Genomic DNA, 18,113 nt, shown 5'->3' with positions numbered 1-18,113 from the left:
TTTCCTTTTCATGTGCTTAAAAAAATATTTTTTTTAATGCTTGTATATTTTTTTGAGAGAGAGTGAGAGGGAGTGCAAGCAGGGGAGGGGCAGAGAGAGTGGGAGAGAGAGAATCCCAAGCAGGCTTGCACTGACATTGCAGAGCCTGACATGGGGCTTGATCCCACAAACTGTGAGATCATGACGTGAGTAGAGATCAAGAGTCAAACGCTTAACCCACTAAGCCACCCAGGCCCCCCTCATGTGCTTTTAAAATACAATTCTCTAGTCCAGAAAAGTCAAAGTCCTATTTATAGACAAGAACACCATGTTGCAATATTTCAAAAAATAGTGTGTATGATTCTCAAAAGGGGAGTTTGTACCTATTTGGAGAATGAGTATTAGAATGAAGATTTTCATGAGCTTAGAGTTTATGCCACTTCACACCTTCTGAAGAAGTAAGTGCAAGAAAGAGAAGGGGTGGTGGTGTGAATGTTATTGTGTAAATGAAATACTTATGGTCTGTCAGTTTTCCTTTGCAAAGAGTTTTGAAATACTGGTCTTAACTGGGGTCATGAAGGCTTCAACTTACCCCTCCAACATAGAATAAATGCCTTCTTTCCATTTCTTGCATCGCCAAGATGGCAACTATTAGAAGGAACACAGTTGTAATGAAACTGTTGATAAGATCCTGTAATACAGAATTGAAAACTGTCATCTTTAGGGGCGCCTGGGTGGCTCGGTTGGTTAAGCGTCCGACTTCGGCTCAGGTCATGATCTCACGGTCTGTGAGTTTGAGCCCCGCGTCGGGCTCTGTGCTGACAGCTCAGAGCCTGGAGCCTGTTTTGGATTCTGTGTCTCCCTGTCTCTCTGCCCTTCCCCTGTTCATGCTCTGTCTCTCTCTGTCTCAAAAATAAATAAACGTTAAAAAAAATTAAAAAAAAGAAAACTGTCAACTTTACAAGAAAATGTGATTTCACAAAATACTTAAGTTGGCCAATTACCTACGTAAGGATGGATGCCTTTTTAAGACTTTACCTTTGGGGCGCCTGGGTGGCGCAGTCGGTTAAGCGTCCGACTTCAACCAGGTCACGATCTTGCGGTCCGTGAGTTCGAGCCCCGCGTCAGGCTCTGGGCTGATGGCTCGGAGCCTGGAGCCTGTTTCCGATTCTGTGTCTCCCTCTCTCTCTGCCCCTCCCCCGTTCATGCTCTGTCTCTCTCTGTCCCAAAAATAAATAAAAAACGTTGAAAAAAAAAAAAATTTAAGACTTTACCTTTGATTACTATTAAGAGGACATTAGCAGCAAAGTTCTTGTATCTTCCAAGACATGAGTTTATGTGATTTTAAGGTCCTTTGTCAACAGAAATGGATTTAGTTTCATTAAAGAACGCCATTAAAAAAAAAAGCTGACAACTTCCCCATCATTGTCTTCTTAAAGGGCACAGGCAAATGAGCATGAAAAAAACCCTAGAGGTATGGGGGCCTACCCAAATTGGACTTCCATAAATGTGATTTTTAAAAAACATATATTAACCTAATGTAAATTCTGCATTTCTATTCCATAATACATTTTTAATATAAAAATTAAATTTTAGAGTAGCACTTTACTGATTTAATTGCACTCGCAAATCTGCAGGTAGAATTAATACTCTGGAAGTTGGATCTTATTTATTCTGTAGGTTCACATATTCCAAAAAGGATGGAACTCGTCTGAGGAGCAGACCTGGTATTCTTGAGTGAATGCTTGTGCTGTTGACTTTTGAGCTTTTCCTAAGAAATGGCCAGAATTGAGTGTGCCCTGGCATTTATAGGCTGTCTTTGTCCTTCCTTCTGGATTTCAGTACTGAGTTCTTTCATTGCTAGCCCAGTCTACTGCTTTGTGTGCTAAATAAAGTGTGAGGATGAGTAGATGGAGGCCACTCATGAGGATAAGCAGAGGCTGGACTTTGGTATTAGAGCAATAATGGAAAAGTGGGTGCACAACCTGTCAGTGGCACTAGTGTGGGGAGGGTCAAAAGCCTGGGGAGGTAGAACCGTGGCCCTGATATCTAATTGGAACATTTTAAGTCCTTAAGTCTTGATTTCTTGACTTGATAGCATCAGCCTGTCTGGTGCACCTGCCCAAATACATCAGGGAGCCCTGCCATCCAGTGTACAGAATCATAAATGGCTCTAACGGAGCTCTTCAATGTGCCAAGTGTTTCCAAGTCATTATCTTATTTGACCCTCACAAACACCTTCCAAAGTCAGCATTGTTATGATCTCTATTTTAAAAGGACATAGCAGAGGCTTAGAGAGGTTTATTAAATTGCCTAAGACTGGATATCTGCCAAGGAGTCAGAACTCCCTAGTGTCTCACTATTGCCTCCCACTAGAGACACTCAAATAAGAAGGAAATGAACTGTTCCCCACCCCCCCCCCCACCCCAGGTTGGAAGGCAGCATCCATCTTGGGCATTTTCTGTGGATAGCGGGTCACGGAGGGTGAAAATGGTGTGGGACATGTAAGGTGGGAGTGTGTTTTGTTGATGAACTCTTTTGCTCTGCCAATTCCTAAATGTGTGATCTGGGGCATGTTTTATCATCCCTCTGTGTAAACGTGCTCATTTTTAATATGGGGATAATGATTGGGGTTCATTGGGTTGATCTGAGGATTAAATGGTGTAATGAATCTGAAAATACCAGATGATAAATGCCTGGCATCTAGCGGGTCGTGAGAGTTCATCACAATGTGGACTTAGGATATTTGCCTTCAAAATGTACGCAGTTGGTAAACTTTCTGAAGACCTCAGGTGTTCTTCCTATTGGGATTGATGAGCAAGGAGCCCTACCCCATCATGGAATGTGACTTGCCTCTTGGAGAGGCACTAATTATTTGGGCACCTGGTGGGTAACGCTGAAAGGGGGACAAGGTGCAGGGATGGTGAAGGTTAGAAGTAAGTTCCAGCTGGGTTCTGTGGGCTGAACGAGAGGTCTGCCCACAGTGGGGTAGGTACACTGGTTTACAGTTTTGCAAGGAGCTTAGTGCTTTAGGATTGTGTAAACCAAGATATTAAAAAATGTGAACAAGGGCTCACTCTTACAACTAAGAGTCAGAGTGTAAAATTTTTAAAACTAACTAAACTTTTTATTTTTTTTGATTTTTTTAACGTTTATTTATTTTTGAGACAGAGAGAGACAGAGCATGAACGGGGGAGGGTCAGAGAGAGGGAGACACAGAATCTGAAACAGGCTCCAGGCTCTGAGCTGTCAGCACAGAGCCCGACGCGGGGCTCAAACTCACGCACGGCAAGATCATGACCTGAGCCGAAGTCGGCCGCTTAACCGACTGAGCCACCCAGGCGCCCCCTAACTAAACTTTTTAAAATTAACTAGCTGTGGCCATAGATCATTGAGAATTTAGATGAAAGCAAATAAATAATAATACTAATGCAGACTAGGCTTCGGTAACCAATCGTTGATTACCTGTCATAATTCCAATCTCCTCATTGGAATACTAGACGTTAGTTTAGTCTGTCCTTACCATAGTTTCCTCTGGTCCTTGCTTACAAGGAAGTGCTCCCCTGGACTGTCCTTTGGCGCTAATGTTTGCCTTATTTCTAACATTTCTCTCATAGCTCACATTTTCTTGTGCACTCCCTGTGTGTCACATACTGTGCCAGGGTGTTAATCTCATTTGATTCTCACAACAAACACATTGTCCCCAGTTTACAGATGGCTAAGCAACATGCTTGGGGTTGCTCACCCAGTAAGTGGCTAGGACCCTCTGCAGCCTGACTTGAGTATCTGGGGGCCTTCTCTGGACTAACCCCCCTTCTCCCTTTTGTCTTAAACACATCATTCTTGTTGTTGGCCTCATCTCTGATGGAGAGAGAGAGAGAGAGAGACAGAGATAGAGACAGAGACAGAGGAATGTTCTTTCTGATGGAATACAAATTGCATCTAAGACTTTTCATGTGCAGGAGGACTCTGGTTTCCCCACGAATGCTGTCTTTACTCATCGTCTTTTCTTTTCCCGTTGACTAAATACCCTATTGACTCAAGTAGCCTTTTCTGACTAAAATGAGAGATGGATTTGTTACTTGACTATTATTTTCCCATAAAGCTCCCAAATTGTTTCCATAAACAAAATTGTGTAGAAGTATAACTGGGCAAGAAAGAGATGCTTTAATGGTGAATGCTTATTTTTAAACATCACTGCATATTAGAAAAAATTTTGAACACTGACAATTTGTTTCATAAAATATGGTATTTGTAACAAGAATTTGTATATAATACACATTATATAGTATTCAACTATCTGCAACTTCCATTGATTCCATTTGTGCCTGGAGTTCTCCAAACACATGGCGTAACCTGATCAGAAATGACCAGAACTGTGCTTTGTCATTAATCTTATTTGAAGGGGACATTCTAAAGCTGATATCTCCTACTTACAAATGTAAAGATATTGCTGGTAGTTTTGGAATCGTCACTTCTACAGAGTTTTATTTTATTTATTATGCTCTTTTTTTAAAAAAATTGTTTTCTAGTGGCAAAAACATCTGCTTGACCAGAACTCAGTTTCTCTGAACGTATTGGATAATATTTTTTTGTAATGTAGAAGTGTTAAAAATACAGACAATTCAGAAGATAGTATAGTTCATACTTTTCCTGGATACGTTGACAGATGATACTAGAATATAAAATTGGTGATGAAGTCTAAAAATGAAGACAGTGACCCCACCATGGGTGGGGTGAGGAAAGCTGTATTCTCGCTAGCTCTGATGAAGACCCATGATAATAAGTCAAGGAGGCTGAGAGGTGAGACCCTTGGTTGTCAGGGTCACTGGCATAGCCTTCACAGAAGCAAGAAGATGCAACCGTCCCCAAGCCCAGGCCACAGAGAAAGAGGCATTGCCAAAATATGGCCCCAGAATCCACAGATCTCAGCCTGTATGTGAGGCCAGTACTCTTGATGCTGCCCCGCTGAGCATCCGAAGTCCTGATTTATCAAACTTTCTGTTTCCCTGCTGGGAATTTTCATCATTAGCCCCTTACCAAACGAGAATGGGAAAGAGGAATAAGGAACTCTGTATTCATGTGAGCCTTTAAGGAAATCGCCACTTAAAATCAGTACTACTTACTCTCATCCTATGCCTTGGGGGCACCAAACCGTCTTGCTAGGAAAGAAGGACTGAAAGAAGTGACAGCTTCTTTCATAGCTGGATCCCTCTGGTGTGTGGGCCGGCCTTTGAACCTATATGGAGCCCTAAAACTGGTACAGCATGAAATAAGGCACGTGTTCTCGGGCTTCCCACACTGCCCTTTCCATAAGGTCCCAAGAGACTTCTACAGCTTGATGCCGACACATCTCCAAGTCCACCTACTCTCTGAAGTGACAAGGAGTTATCTCCTAGGCACCAAGCCAGTGTTTGGTTTGTGCTGTCCCTAAACCAGCACCATGCCTCCCGGGGCCAAGGCCTCCCAGTTACCACCCAGTGGTAACTACCTTTCTGAACAGTCTCATATGTACATGTCCTTCATCTTACAGAATCTGAAAGGGAAGATTAGAAAGGAAGGGACAGGATAGGAGAAGGCAGTTTGGATCCTGTGTTGATAAGTCTTTGAAAAAAACCTTCCAAGTCAATTAGATAGCACACCATCCGACCAACTATGTTGGTTAGCACGTGGTGGCTTAGTATGTGTACTGTTAGTCAATGGAACATTAGAATAACTGAGCAACCTACTTAGTTTCCCCAACTGTGAAGCTCCTGGGAGCTTACCAGGCATATTTATGTGCTCTTCCAGACTCTGGCCCATATATTGGAAGATAGTAGTAAGAAAAAGGCAGGGACTCTGAATCACACTTTGGGCTTCCATAGTCATCCAAAGGAAAGAGACTGTTCTGACCCAAGGATAGAGGTAGCAAAAGCAGCCTTTTCAGAAAATCCCTCACACCTTGAAGGAAATATTTTGAGTTTTAGCTCAATAGCAACCAATCCTACCTTAAGGTTAGAAAAGGGTACTATAAGGAAGTGGGATGTGGGAGAGGCCTGAACTCTGAGTTGGGATTTCACGGTGCAAGATGAAATGGTAAAAGCCATCCAACTACATTATGGGGTCTGATAGACACTTTGTAAGTGAATGTTCACTTTGTGCTGAGCATTGTGCTATTTGCTTTAAACACATTTAAGTGTTACAGAAACCCTGTCAAGGAGTTACTATGATCACCCTTTTCCTTTGCTGAATTTCCTAGATGGGGAAACTGAGGCTAAAGTTCACACAGCTAGGAAGGGGCCCACGTCTGTATCTGGCCACAACTGTAGTTCTCTAGTCTGCAAGGATGCAGAACCTCAGGCTCCACAAGAAATAGGATTTATCAGGGCGCCTGGGTGGCTCAGTCGGTTAAGCGTCTGACTTCAGCTCAGGTCATGATCTCACACTCTGTGAGTTCGAGCCCTGCGTCGGGCTCTGTGCTGACAGCTCAGAGCCTGGAGCTCGCTTCAGATTCTGTGTGTCTCTCCCTCTCTCTGCCCCTTCCCTGCTCATGCTCAGTCTCTCTCTGTCTCAAAAATAATAAAAACATTTAAAAAAGTTTTTTTTTAATAAATAAAAAAAGAAATAGGATTTATCTGAGACCTGAGGGGTTAGCTTCAGGAAGCTTTCAGTTGGTAAAGAATAGGAAACTCTGGAAAAAGCTACTGAAGAAGGCAACGCCATCATATGGCACCCTTTTAGGAGTGTGGACCCTTTATACCCATGAAACGATGGGACTCCTGCAATCTTTCTGGGTATGTATGACAATTTTCTACAACTTCGCCGTGCCAGCTCTTGCTTTTGCAGGGGCGAAATGTTTAATAATTTGTTAGAGTAGTTGCTGTTTGAAAAGTAGCAGCATGTACTGTTTTACAAGCAATAGATGAGAAGTGTTTTTACCTACTGAATATACTAATTGAAATTTTCGTTAGGACAAGCTGCAGACTATCCTGTTCAGTGCATAATGAGACAGAAGCAGGTGTGTGCATTCATTCTGCCATAGACAGAGAGGTCCAAGGAATCTTTCTGGGTATTAGACTAGTTTCTCCCCTGGGACTAGGGCAACACCCTGTCATAGATGAGTTATGTCCTTGTCCAGAAAGATAGCTCTTTGGTTTTCACTTGAGGAGAGACGCTACTCTGGGACCAAGAGCAGAGCTTATATTTGAATTACGAAAGTGAACACTTACAAGTAAGGACCAATCTAAACAAATCAGCAAGTGGTGAATGTCTAGTATATATATTATAATAAAAAAAGAACGATGCACATTTCCAGAACTGTGATGGCTATATACAACTCATGGGCTTTGGCAGTGATGAAACAAACTAATGCTCCTATAAGACCCTGCAATGAAAGAAACAGGATTTGTTTTAATTCACATGGGCTATTAAAAAACAAAGCTAACCCATAAACTGTTAGGAAGTAAATCTGACTATATGGCAATTGCCTGTATGATTTTGTACGTACAGTTTATGTGTAAAATTTCTCATATTTTCAAGAAATGAAATAATACATGGAAATAATTAAAATGGACATTTAAGTACAGAAGAATAAAAAAAAATACTGATTTCTTTCTTCTTCCTCAACCCAATCCTAGTCTATTTCCTTAAAAGTAACAGCTGTTCACAGTGTTTACTTCATGCTGGAAAGAAGTAAGTACATACGAGTAGAGTAAATATATGCTGATTTGATAGAGTGAGGTAGAGCTCCAGTTTTCTTTCCAAACTGTTGATTATCCCAACATCATTTATTGGGAAACACCAGTTATTTTCCCTGGTCATCTGAAATCCTACCTTTATCATGTACTAAATTCTCACATGTATTTGGGTCTATTTGAGACTATCCTCTCGTACTGAGTTGCCGATTCTTTTCTAGTACTTTTGAAATTACAGGAAATTAATTTTATATTATTGTCTGACCTAGTCCCCTTTTCAGCACTCATTCTCAGATGGTTTATAAATCCCATGTTTGTCTTGGTCTAGTTCCCCAAACTAAGCCTGTTGGATTTTTTTGGGGGGGGCTTTTTGTGTGTGTTTTGAGAGAGAGAGAGAGAGAGAGAGAGAGAGAGAAACATTGAGAGCAAGGGAGAGGGGCAGAGGGAGAGAGAGAGAGAGAGAGAGAGAGAGAGAGTCAGTCTTAAGCAGGTTCCACATGGAGCTCAATTCCACAGGCTCTCAGCATGGAGCTGGATGCAAGCCTTGATCTCACAATCCTGGGATCATGATCTGAGCCAAAATTAAGAGTTGGTTGCTCAACAGACTGAGCCACTCAGGTGCCCCATAAGCCTGTTAGCATTTTTATTTTTTTGAGAGAGAGAGAAAGAGAACGAGAAAGAGAGAGAGAGAGCAAGTGAGTGAGGGGGTAGAGAGAGAGAATCCCATGAGGGGCAGAGAGAGAGAGAGAGAGAGAGAGCACAAGTGAACAAGGGTGAGAGAGAGAGAGAGAGAGAGAGAGAGGGAAAGAGAGAGAATCCCATAAGGGGTAGAAAGAGAGAGAGAGAGAAGTGGGCATGTGTTCATTCAAACCCGGGCTCTAGCTTGTGAATCGTGAGATCATAACCTGAGTTGAAGTCAAATGCTTAACTGACTGAGCCACCCAGGCACCCAAGCCTGTTAGTATTTTAACTGGGATTTCATTTAAAAGCCTGTTGGTATTTAATTGGGATTTCATTTAACTTCTAATTTGGAAAGATTAAAAAATTTACTCTTATTATTCAAGAATAAAGTATGTCTTCCCAGCTATTTTAGTGGTTTAAAAATATCTCTGAGTTTTTAAAGTTTTCTTCATATAGGTCTTTCAAATTCATTTAATTTAATCTTAGATATTTTATCATTTTATTGCTCTTGTAAAGAGGAATATTTTCTTCTATTTTAAGTTGTTGTTCTACTAACTCCTAATGAGTTAGTAGAAACTATCTTGTTCTAAATTGTTTCCCAGTTGATTTTGAGTTCTTTAGATATACAGTGATATCAGCTGAAAAAATGATATATTTTGCCTCTTATTTTCAACTGTTCTTTATTTTTCCTGTCTAATTGTGATGATTAGCTATTCCAGAAAAATACTGAATACTAGTATTGATAAGGGCATCCTCTCTGTTCTTTATTTAATGGGAATACTTCTGATATCTAATCATATATGATGCGGACTTTTGGGTTTATTTTTATAATGTCAACAAAATATCTATGTATTCCTATTTTTTATGGGTCCCTTTCTTCTCTCTCTCTTTTTTTGCTATCAGAAATAAATGTTGAATTTTGTCAAATGTGTTCTTTTCCTTATTTGATGTAATCTAATTTGTTCTCCTTTTACCTATAATATGTTGGGTTAGTTTAATAGAGTCCTAATACTGAACCATTATAGTGTATTTTTTTAAAGTACTGATGAATATTTTCTGCTAATATATTGATACTTAATCCTGTGATACAAGTGAGATTTCTAATTTCCTTTTTCTGACTTGGTCAAGTTTTTATATCAGCGTTCCATTACTTTTTTTTTTTTTTTCTTTTTTGAGAAAGAGAGAGAGAGAGAGAGAGAGAGAGAACAAGCAAGGGAGGGGCAGAGGGAGAGGGAGAGAGAATCTTAAGCAGGCTCCACACCAAGTGTGGAGCTCCATCTGGGGCTCGATCCCATGATCCTGGGATCGTGACCTGAGTCAAAATCAAGAGTCAGACACTTAACTGACTGAGCCACCTAGGTGCCCCAGTGTTATATACAACTTTGAAAAATAATTTAGAAGGGCTTTTTTCCTTTTCCATACTTTGAAAAAGTTTCAGTAGTATCAGAATTACATCCCATGGAAGTTTGAGTTAATTGTGTGAAAAAGTCTGGCCCTGATATACTGTGAAGGATACTCATTTGATTAGTTCTCATTTTCTTCTGTATTTATATTGGTCTGTGTTTACATTGGTTTTTCTCTATTCTGGGGTCAGTTTTGGTAATTATGTTTTCCTAGAAAATCAACTATTTCATTCAATTAGTTGTTTATTTGTTTTGCAAGGTAATCTTGGGTATCTTCTCAGTTTCTTCATCCTTTGTGATTATTTTCCCTGTCTGGTTTCTAACTTTAAATATATGTCCTCTCTTCACCCTTTTCCCCCTATTATAGGCCATTGGTTTATCAGTTTTGGTCAATTCTATTAGTTTTGTTTGCTAATTTATACATTTCTGATATTATCTTCACTGCTTCCTCATTCCCTTTGTGAGGGAAAACCTGAGGAATATAAAAGTAAGACAGGAAAAACAGCGCTGATTTAGTATTAAGGGTTGAGTGAGAGGAGGAGCGAGGGGAGAAGGGGAGGAAAGGTAGGGCAAAACAGAGGTGACTGGCAAAGGGAAGTAGGGAAGCTTTCCGGAGGTGGCACCTCCTGGGAATCACTCCCTGAGGCCGCACCCACCCTGCATCACCAGCTCTCTCTGCTCACCAGCCTCAGGATCTTCAACACTCAACGTGGGCAAGAAGAAAAACTGCTTGAAGCTGTCCCTGAATTTGAACAGGACTTTGGCCTGTTCTTCACGCTTTTGGATGGCGGCCTTCTCCCCTGCGCTCTGGGTCACCTGCTGTTGCTTTCCTGGGGGCGTCTTTGAGACTGCAGGCTGTGCCCTTGCGACTGCAGGCTGCGGCGTACTGGGTGCTGTATTCGCCGGGCGTGTGGGCTGCCCTGAGCGTGAGCTCTGCCTTGATCGTGAGCCCTGCCCTGAGCGTGAGGCTTGCACTGCAGCTGCAGATTGCCCTGGGAGTCCTGTAAGCTGCTGTTGTTGCAAGTTCCCTGAGGATGCCCTGGTGTTTGGGGCATTCATGGTGGTCCCCGAGACTGGCTTTGTCAGGCTGGCCCTGCCGCTCTGAGCCTGCATGGCGGCGGCGGCGGCCAGGCTGTCCCCTGGGAACCAGCGTCGTGCCCAACGGCCGCCGTCCGCCTATGCCTCGCGCGCACCCAGCTCTTGCTGCCCGCCGACAGACCAAGCCCTCCAGCCACCCTCCTTGCCACCTGGGACGCCATGCCGCTGCCTAGGCTGGGAACTCACTATCCCTGCAATCCCACGCCTCGGTGCTGCCAGCCAGCCAGCCAGCCAGGAAGAGGGCTCCGGAGACCATTTAAGGTGGCCTAGGCGCGTTCTTCTCTGCCACCCAGGCCCCAGAGCAGGAAAACCCAGTCCGATCAGGTCCTGGTGCTCCCAGCGCTCCCTTGGAAGTTATAGTATGGGTGAGCACTGGGCACAGAATTCCTACATCTCTTCTTCCAGCTCCCATATTGAGATTAAAGTGAGAACAACTGCAGAAAATATGTGAAAGAATAAAGAAATATATTTAATACTTAGCATCAACTAAAAAGTAATATAAAATTACAAAACTTATATTTTGTCATGAATAGGTTTTTTTTGATAAGGACCACTTGGATTAAATAGAAGTTTCCGGTAAATGAGGGCCCCGTCGGCAATACAGCACACTGCTGCCAGGAGTCCAAACACCTGGAAACAAACACACTTTGTCATTGCTGTGACCATGGTCTGGCCTTGGGTCATTCACACAGGTTTTAAGTGTGTGCCCACTGGCTTCCTCTCCTGCTAGGGTACCAAGATTGCTCCCTCTGCTTCCACCTAATACTAAAACGGGAAGAGACTTCAGAGATCATTTTATTCTCATTTCCAAGTTTGCCTAGAGAAAGAGAAAAGATAAGTGAGCAGAAATAATATTGACGTGGTGTAGGCTCTGAAATAAATACTTGTCTGGATGTCTTGACTTGCTCTGACATGTATTAGAGCCCTACTGAAGATCATACACTTAATGGATAGGATTCTAAATAGGCCTCAGGAAAAAAAAAATTTACAGTAAAGGGAATAAACTAGAACCAGGTCTTTAGGTACTCTGATGGCTATTTGAGAGCTGGCGCCTGGGCTGGAAAAGAGGGATATCATTTCTTGCATACTATTTGGTCAGTTCCATCCCATGGCCTGGAAGTTGGGCTTCTTGGCTCTAGATAACCACTCCGTTTTCCATCCTGAATCTCAAACTCAACTTCTTAGGTTCTGACCACACTCAGTACCTCCTACCTATCCTGTGACTCTGGTACCCTGCACGTTGCTGGTTCCTCTGCCTGGAACCATTCCCCTTTCCTCCCCTGTATTCCTGACAAATTGAGATTCCGCTGCCAAAGAGAGGTAGTTGCTTCCTTTTTTCTGTACCCCTCAGTACTCTGTCAATAGCTTATACACAGCTGTTCTCATTTCTCTTTCCTGTATTAGGCTCTAAGCAAGGTGAGGATAGGGTGGGCTCACATTCTAGTCCAGTGCTGTCCAAAAGAAATACAATGTGAGTCACCAATGTAAGCCACATAATTTAAAAGTTTCTAATAGCCACATTAAAAAGAAAAAAACAAGTGAAATTAATTTTAAGAGAATATTTTGTTTAGCCCAGTGTATCCAAAATATAATTTTGACATCTCATCAATATAATAAAGTTATTATGAAATATTCTATGTTTTTTTTTTTGTAGTAAGTCTTTGAAATCCAGTGTGTATTTTACCTGTATAGCTCATCTCAATCAGACCAGCCACATTTCCATTACTTGGTAGCCACATGTGGCTTGTGGCTGCTGCATTGGACAGCAACAGCTCTATACTTTGTCAGCATCCACCAAAGTGCACCATTTTATTCTTTCAATGTTTGTTTATTTTTGAGAGAGAGAGAGAGCATGAGCTGAGGAGGGGCAGAGGGGGAGACAGAGGATTTGAACAGGTTCTGTGCTGGGAGTGGAGAGCCTGACGCGGGGCTCAAACTCATGAACCGTGAGATTATGACCTGATCCCAAGTCGGTCGCTCAACTGACTGAGCCACGCAGGCACCCCCTGCAAAGTGCACCTTTTTAAAGAATGAATCAGTGAATGAATAAAATAAGTGAATGAAAGTACACTTGACCTTTGAACAACATGGGTTTGAACTGCATAGGTCACTTATGTACGGATTTTTTTTGATGTAGTAGAGTACTATAAATGTAATTTCTCCTATGATTTTCTTAAAAACATTTTCTTTTCTCTAGCTCACTTTATTGTAAGATACAGTATATAATACATATGATACAGAAAATATGTGTTAACTGTTTATGTTATTGGTACTTCTGGCAACAGTAGGCTATTAGTAGTTAAGTTCTTGAGAAGTCAAAGTTTAAAAAGTTCCAACTGTGTGGGAGGTCAACGTTGTAAAGGGTTCACTGTAAATTCTATGCTCTGTCCCTCTTTATCCATAGTAGAGGGATAAGATTAAAGACAACTGGGGAAAATTGCTATTACAGCACTATCTCATTTCTAGAATAATTCTTATCCCTATGAAGTTGCTTAGGGCTTAGGAAGGAGATGAAAAACTATGGATTCTGACATACATGGCTGGCTGAGAATGGTTAGTTCTCCCAGTGGCCCATACCATGGAAAGACAAAGAAGTAGGATGGAGGTTTATATAAGGAGTTCCTAATTCACATCTTTAGATCAGAGTCTAGAAAAGCCAAATGATTTTGAACCTCCTATAAGAAATCTCAGAAGAGTATCAGATGGAACTAAAACCATATTATTTTACTCTTTTTTATTTTGGCTTGCCTTCCAGGATCAAGTCTGATTAAGCTGGCTTGCTTCTCTTCAAGCAATGTTCAAAATAATATAAGGCTTCTTCCAACCTTATCATGAGACATTTTGTATTACATTCCATCTGAAGAAGGATCTGGACAAAAAATAACTGAGTTCAGAGCAGTCTGTCTCACCTTAACAAGTGGTATGTATCCTTTTCTTTAAAAGGAAGCGCTGTGAAAGTCATCTGTGGCTTTTTGCTTGACATCAGGTTTCTCAGAGCTAAGTGTAATGGATTCCAGTAGCTTTTCTCAGTCTAGTCTAGCCCTACACAGAGGTGGAATATATAGGAACTTCTATTTGGTGAACTTCAGTTTTAGGGTGAAGTCATATTCTTCCACGTTAATCAGGGCATATACTCATACAAAAAATATTAAGCCACTAGGTACTATATACTGGCCTAGGAAATCCAAGGATGATTATAATGTAGAGTTCTGTTCATATATATATATATATATATTTTTTTTTTCCAAGCAAAATTTAATTCTAATCAAACCTAAAGCAAGAAATCAGGAAGACCTCCACTTACCCCTCCAAGGACTATAAATGTTGTAGTTTCTGGTATCAGTGCCAACACAGATATGATTATCATGAATACTGCTGTTACCATTGAGTTGATAATATCCTAAAACACAGAATAGAAAGGTCAGCTCTGCATGAAGATCATAAAAAAAAAAAAAAAAAAAAAGAATCAGCTGCCAACAGATTTTGAAACTTCCATTTTATTAAATAAATTTAGTGGGTTCTTTTTTTAGGAAATCAAACTGCCACTATAGGATGACACCTATATTGAATTTGGTCTATAGTGATGCCTAGTGGTTCTCTTAACCTATGATATACCAATCATTTAACTACTTAGGCTTATTTCTTTGTTCAAGAAACCCAGTACTCATCACAACAAGTGCCCTCCTTAATACCCATCATCCATTTAGCCCATCTTCCATCTCCCTCCCTCCATCAACCCTTAGTTTGTTCTCTAGTTAAGAGTCTCTCTTGTGGTTTGCCTCCCTCTCTTTTTCCCCCCTCTTCCCCTATGTTCATCTGCTTTGTTTCTTAAATTCCACATATGAGTGAAATCATATGGTATTTGTCTGTCTCTGACTGACTTATTTTGCCTAGCATAAAACACTCTAGCCCCATCCACATCGTTGCAAATGGTAAGACTTCATTCTTTTCGATGGCTGAGTAATATTCCATTATAGATCTATATATCTATATCTATATCTACATGTGTCTATATCTAATCTATCTATACACACATACCACAACTTCTTTATCCATTCATCAGTTGATAGACATTTGGGTTCTTTTCATAATTTGGCTTTTGTTGATAATGCTGCTATAAACATCAGGGTGCATGTGCCCCTTTGAATCAGTATTTTTGTATCCTTTTGATAAAATACCTAGTAGTGCAACTTCTGGGTCACTGTTTTCCAGACTGGCTATACCAGTTTGCATTCCCACCAACAGTATAAGAGGGTTCCCCTTTCTCCACATCCTTGCCAACATCCATTGTTTCCTGTCTTGTTCATTTTAGCCATTCTGACAGGTGTGAGGTGGTATCTCATTGTGGTTTTGATTTGTATTTCCCTGATGATGAGTGATGTTGACCATCTTTTCATGTATCTGTTAGCCATCTGGATATCTTCTTTGGAAACATGTCTATTCATGTCCTCTGCCCATTTCTTCACTGGATTATTTGTTTTTTGGGTGTTGAGTTTGGTAAGTTCTTTATAGATTTTGGATACTAACCCTTTATCTGATACGTCATTTGCAAATATCTTCTCCTATTCTGTGTGCTGCCTTTTAATTTTTTTAATCACTTCTTTCACTGTGTAGAGGCTTTTTATCTTGATGAAGTCCCAATAGTTCATTTTTGCTCTTGTTTCCCTTGCCTCCAGAGACGTTTCTAGTAAGAAGTTGCTCTAGCCAAGGTCAAAGAGGTTGTTGCCTGTGTTCTCCTGTAGGATTTTGATGGTTTCCTGTCTCACATTTAGGTCTTTCATCCATTTTGAATTTATTTTTGTGTATGGTGTACGAAAGTGGTCCAGTTTCATTCTTCTGCATGTTGTTGTCCAGTTTTCCCAACACCATTTGTTGAAGAGACTATCTTTTTTTCAGTTGAATGTTCTTTCCTGTTTTCCACATTGATCTATGTGTCTGTTTTTTGTGCCAATACCGTACTGTCTTGATGACTGCAGTTTTATAATATAGCTTGAAATCCAGCATTGTGATGGATTTTTATTTTATTTTATTTTTTATTCTTCAGTTTTATTTTTTATTGTTCAGGATTGCTTTGGCTATTTGGGGTCTTTTGTGGTTCCATACAAATTTATGATTATTTATTCTAGCTCTCTGAAAAATGCTGGTGGTATTTTGATGGGGATTGCATTAAATGTGTAGACTGCTTTGGGTAGTATAGACGTTTTAACAATGTTTGTTCTTCCAACCCATGAGCATGGAATGCTTTTCCATTTCTTTATTTCATAAGTGTTCTATAATTTTCAGAGTACAGATCTTTTTCTTCTTTGGTTAGGTTTATTCCTAGGTATCTAATTGTTTTTGGTGCAACTGCAAATAGGATCAATTCATTGATTTATTTTTCTCCTGCTTCATTATTGGTTTATAGAAAGCAATAGATTTCTGCATGTTGATTTTATATCCTGCGACTTTGCTGAATATATTAGTTCTAGCAATTATTTTGGTGGAGTCTTCTGGGTTTTCTACATAGAGTATTATGTCATCTGCAAATAGTGAGAGTTTGATTTCTTCCTTGCTGATTTGGATGTCTTTTATTTATTTTTGTTGTCTGATTGCTGAGGCTAAGACTTGCAGTACTAGGTTAAATGGTAATGGTGAGAGTGGACATCCTTGTTTTATTCCTGACTGTAAGGGAAAGGCTTTCCATTTTTCCCCATTGAGGATATTAGTTGTGACTCTTTTGTATATGGCCTTTATGATGTTGAGATATATTCCATCAATCCCTACTTTGTTGAGGGCTTTTATCATGAATGGATGCTGTATTTTGTCAGCTTCTTTTTCTGCACCTACTGAGTGGATCATGATTTCCATCCTTTCTTTTTATTAATGTGGTGTATCATGTTGATTGATTTGCAAATATTGAACAAGGCCAAGGATAAATCCCACTTGACCATGGTGAATAATTATTTTAATGTAAGGTTGGATTCAGTTTTCTAGTATCTTGTTGAGAATTTTTGTATCCATGTTCATCAGGGATATTGGCCTGTAATTCTCCTTTTTAGTGGGGTCTTTGTCTGGCTTTGGAATCAAGGCAATTCTGGCCGTATAGAATGAGTTTGGAAGTTTTCCTTCCATTTCTATTTTGTTGGAACAGTTTGAGAATATGTATTAACTCTTATTTTTTATTTAAAAACTTTTTAAATGTTTATTTTTGAGAGAGAGAGAGAAGGAGAGAAAGAGAGAGAGAGAGAGAGAGAGAGAGAGAGAGGGTGGGGTGGGGAGGGGAGAGAATGAGCAGGGGAGGGGTAGAGAGAGAGGGAGACACAGAATCCAAAGCAGGCTCCAGGCTCTGAGCTGTCAGCACAGAGTCCGATGTGGGGCTTGAACCCACAAACCACGAGATCATGACCTGAGCTAAAGTTGGATGCTCAACCAACTGAGCCACCCAGGCACCCTGTATTAACTCTTTAAATGTCTGGTAGAATTCCCCTGGGAAGCCATCTGGCCCTGGACTTTTTGTTTGTTGGGAGATGTTTTTTTAAAGTTTATTTGCGGGGCAGAGGGTGGGGGTTGGGGGGAGAGAGAGAGAGAGAGAGAGAGAGAGAGAGAATCCCAAGCACGTTCTGCACTGATAGTGCTCAAACTCAGGACTTGAACCCATGATCTGTGAGATCATGACATGAGTAGAAATCAAGATTCAGACACTTAACCAACTGAGCCACCCAAGCACCCCATTTGTTGGAAGATTTTTGATTGCTATTTCAATTTCTTTGCTGGTATGGGTGTGTTAAAATTTTTTATTTCTTCCTGTTTCAGTTTTGGTAGTTTGCATGTTTCTAGGAATTTATCCATTTCTTCCAGATTGCCCAGTATGTTGGCATTTAATTTTTCATAGTATTCTAATTGTTTGTATTTCTGAGGTATTCGTTGTGATCTCTCTCCTTTCATTTGTGATTTTATTTAGGTTCTCTTTTATTTTTGATATGTCTAACTAGGGGTTTATCAATTTTATTCTTTCAAAGAACCAACTCTTACTTTTGTTGATCTATTCTACTATTTGTTGTTGTTGTTGTCGTTGTTGTTGTTGTTGTTGTTTCTATATCATTTATTTCTGGTCTAGTTTTTATTATTTTTCTTCTTCTGTTGGCTTTAGGTTTTATTTGCTCTTCCTTTACTTGCTCTTTTAAGTGTAAGGATGGATTGTGTATTTGAGACCTTTCTTGCTTCTTGAAGTAGACCTGTATTGCAATGTACTTCCCTCTTAGGACTGCCTTTACTGCATCCCAAAGATTTTGGACTGTCA

General features: G+C 40.5%; 1 protein-coding gene and 1 long non-coding RNA gene across 6 annotated transcripts in view; one reads left to right on the top strand and one right to left on the bottom strand.

The window, feature by feature from the left end:
- The window catches only part of LOC109270812 (chemokine-like factor), a 47,147-nt gene that overhangs the window by 16,840 nt on the left and 12,194 nt on the right, over window positions 1–18,113 (bottom strand). For 4 of the 5 annotated variants that reach the window (XM_053906518.1, XM_053906520.1, XM_019455718.2 and 1 more), the window contains 2 exons: window positions 14,139–14,234; window positions 572–670 (listed from right to left, as the gene is read on the bottom strand). In XM_053906518.1, the coding sequence (XP_053762493.1) occupies window positions 572–670; window positions 14,139–14,234 (195 nt within the window). Of the gene's footprint in view, window positions 1–571; window positions 671–11,278; window positions 11,465–14,138; window positions 14,235–18,113 lie in introns of those variants that run through there. The other variant, XM_053906519.1, reaches the window with a different exon arrangement.
- Window positions 1–18,113, top strand: part of LOC109270818 (uncharacterized) — a 52,847-nt gene that overhangs the window by 30,260 nt on the left and 4,474 nt on the right. The window contains exon 2 of the long non-coding RNA XR_002081688.2: window positions 13,590–13,754. This is a non-coding gene — a long non-coding RNA (uncharacterized LOC109270818). The remainder of the gene's footprint in view (window positions 1–13,589; window positions 13,755–18,113) is intronic.

This window comes from Panthera pardus, unplaced genomic scaffold (genome assembly GCF_024362965.1).
Source record: "Panthera pardus isolate Hobbes unplaced genomic scaffold, ASM2436296v1 HiC_scaffold_19, whole genome shotgun sequence".
Lineage (NCBI taxonomy): Eukaryota > Metazoa > Chordata > Mammalia > Carnivora > Felidae > Panthera > Panthera pardus.
Note: the sequence above shows the minus strand (reverse complement) of the source record. Positions and strands in the feature narration are given on the sequence as shown.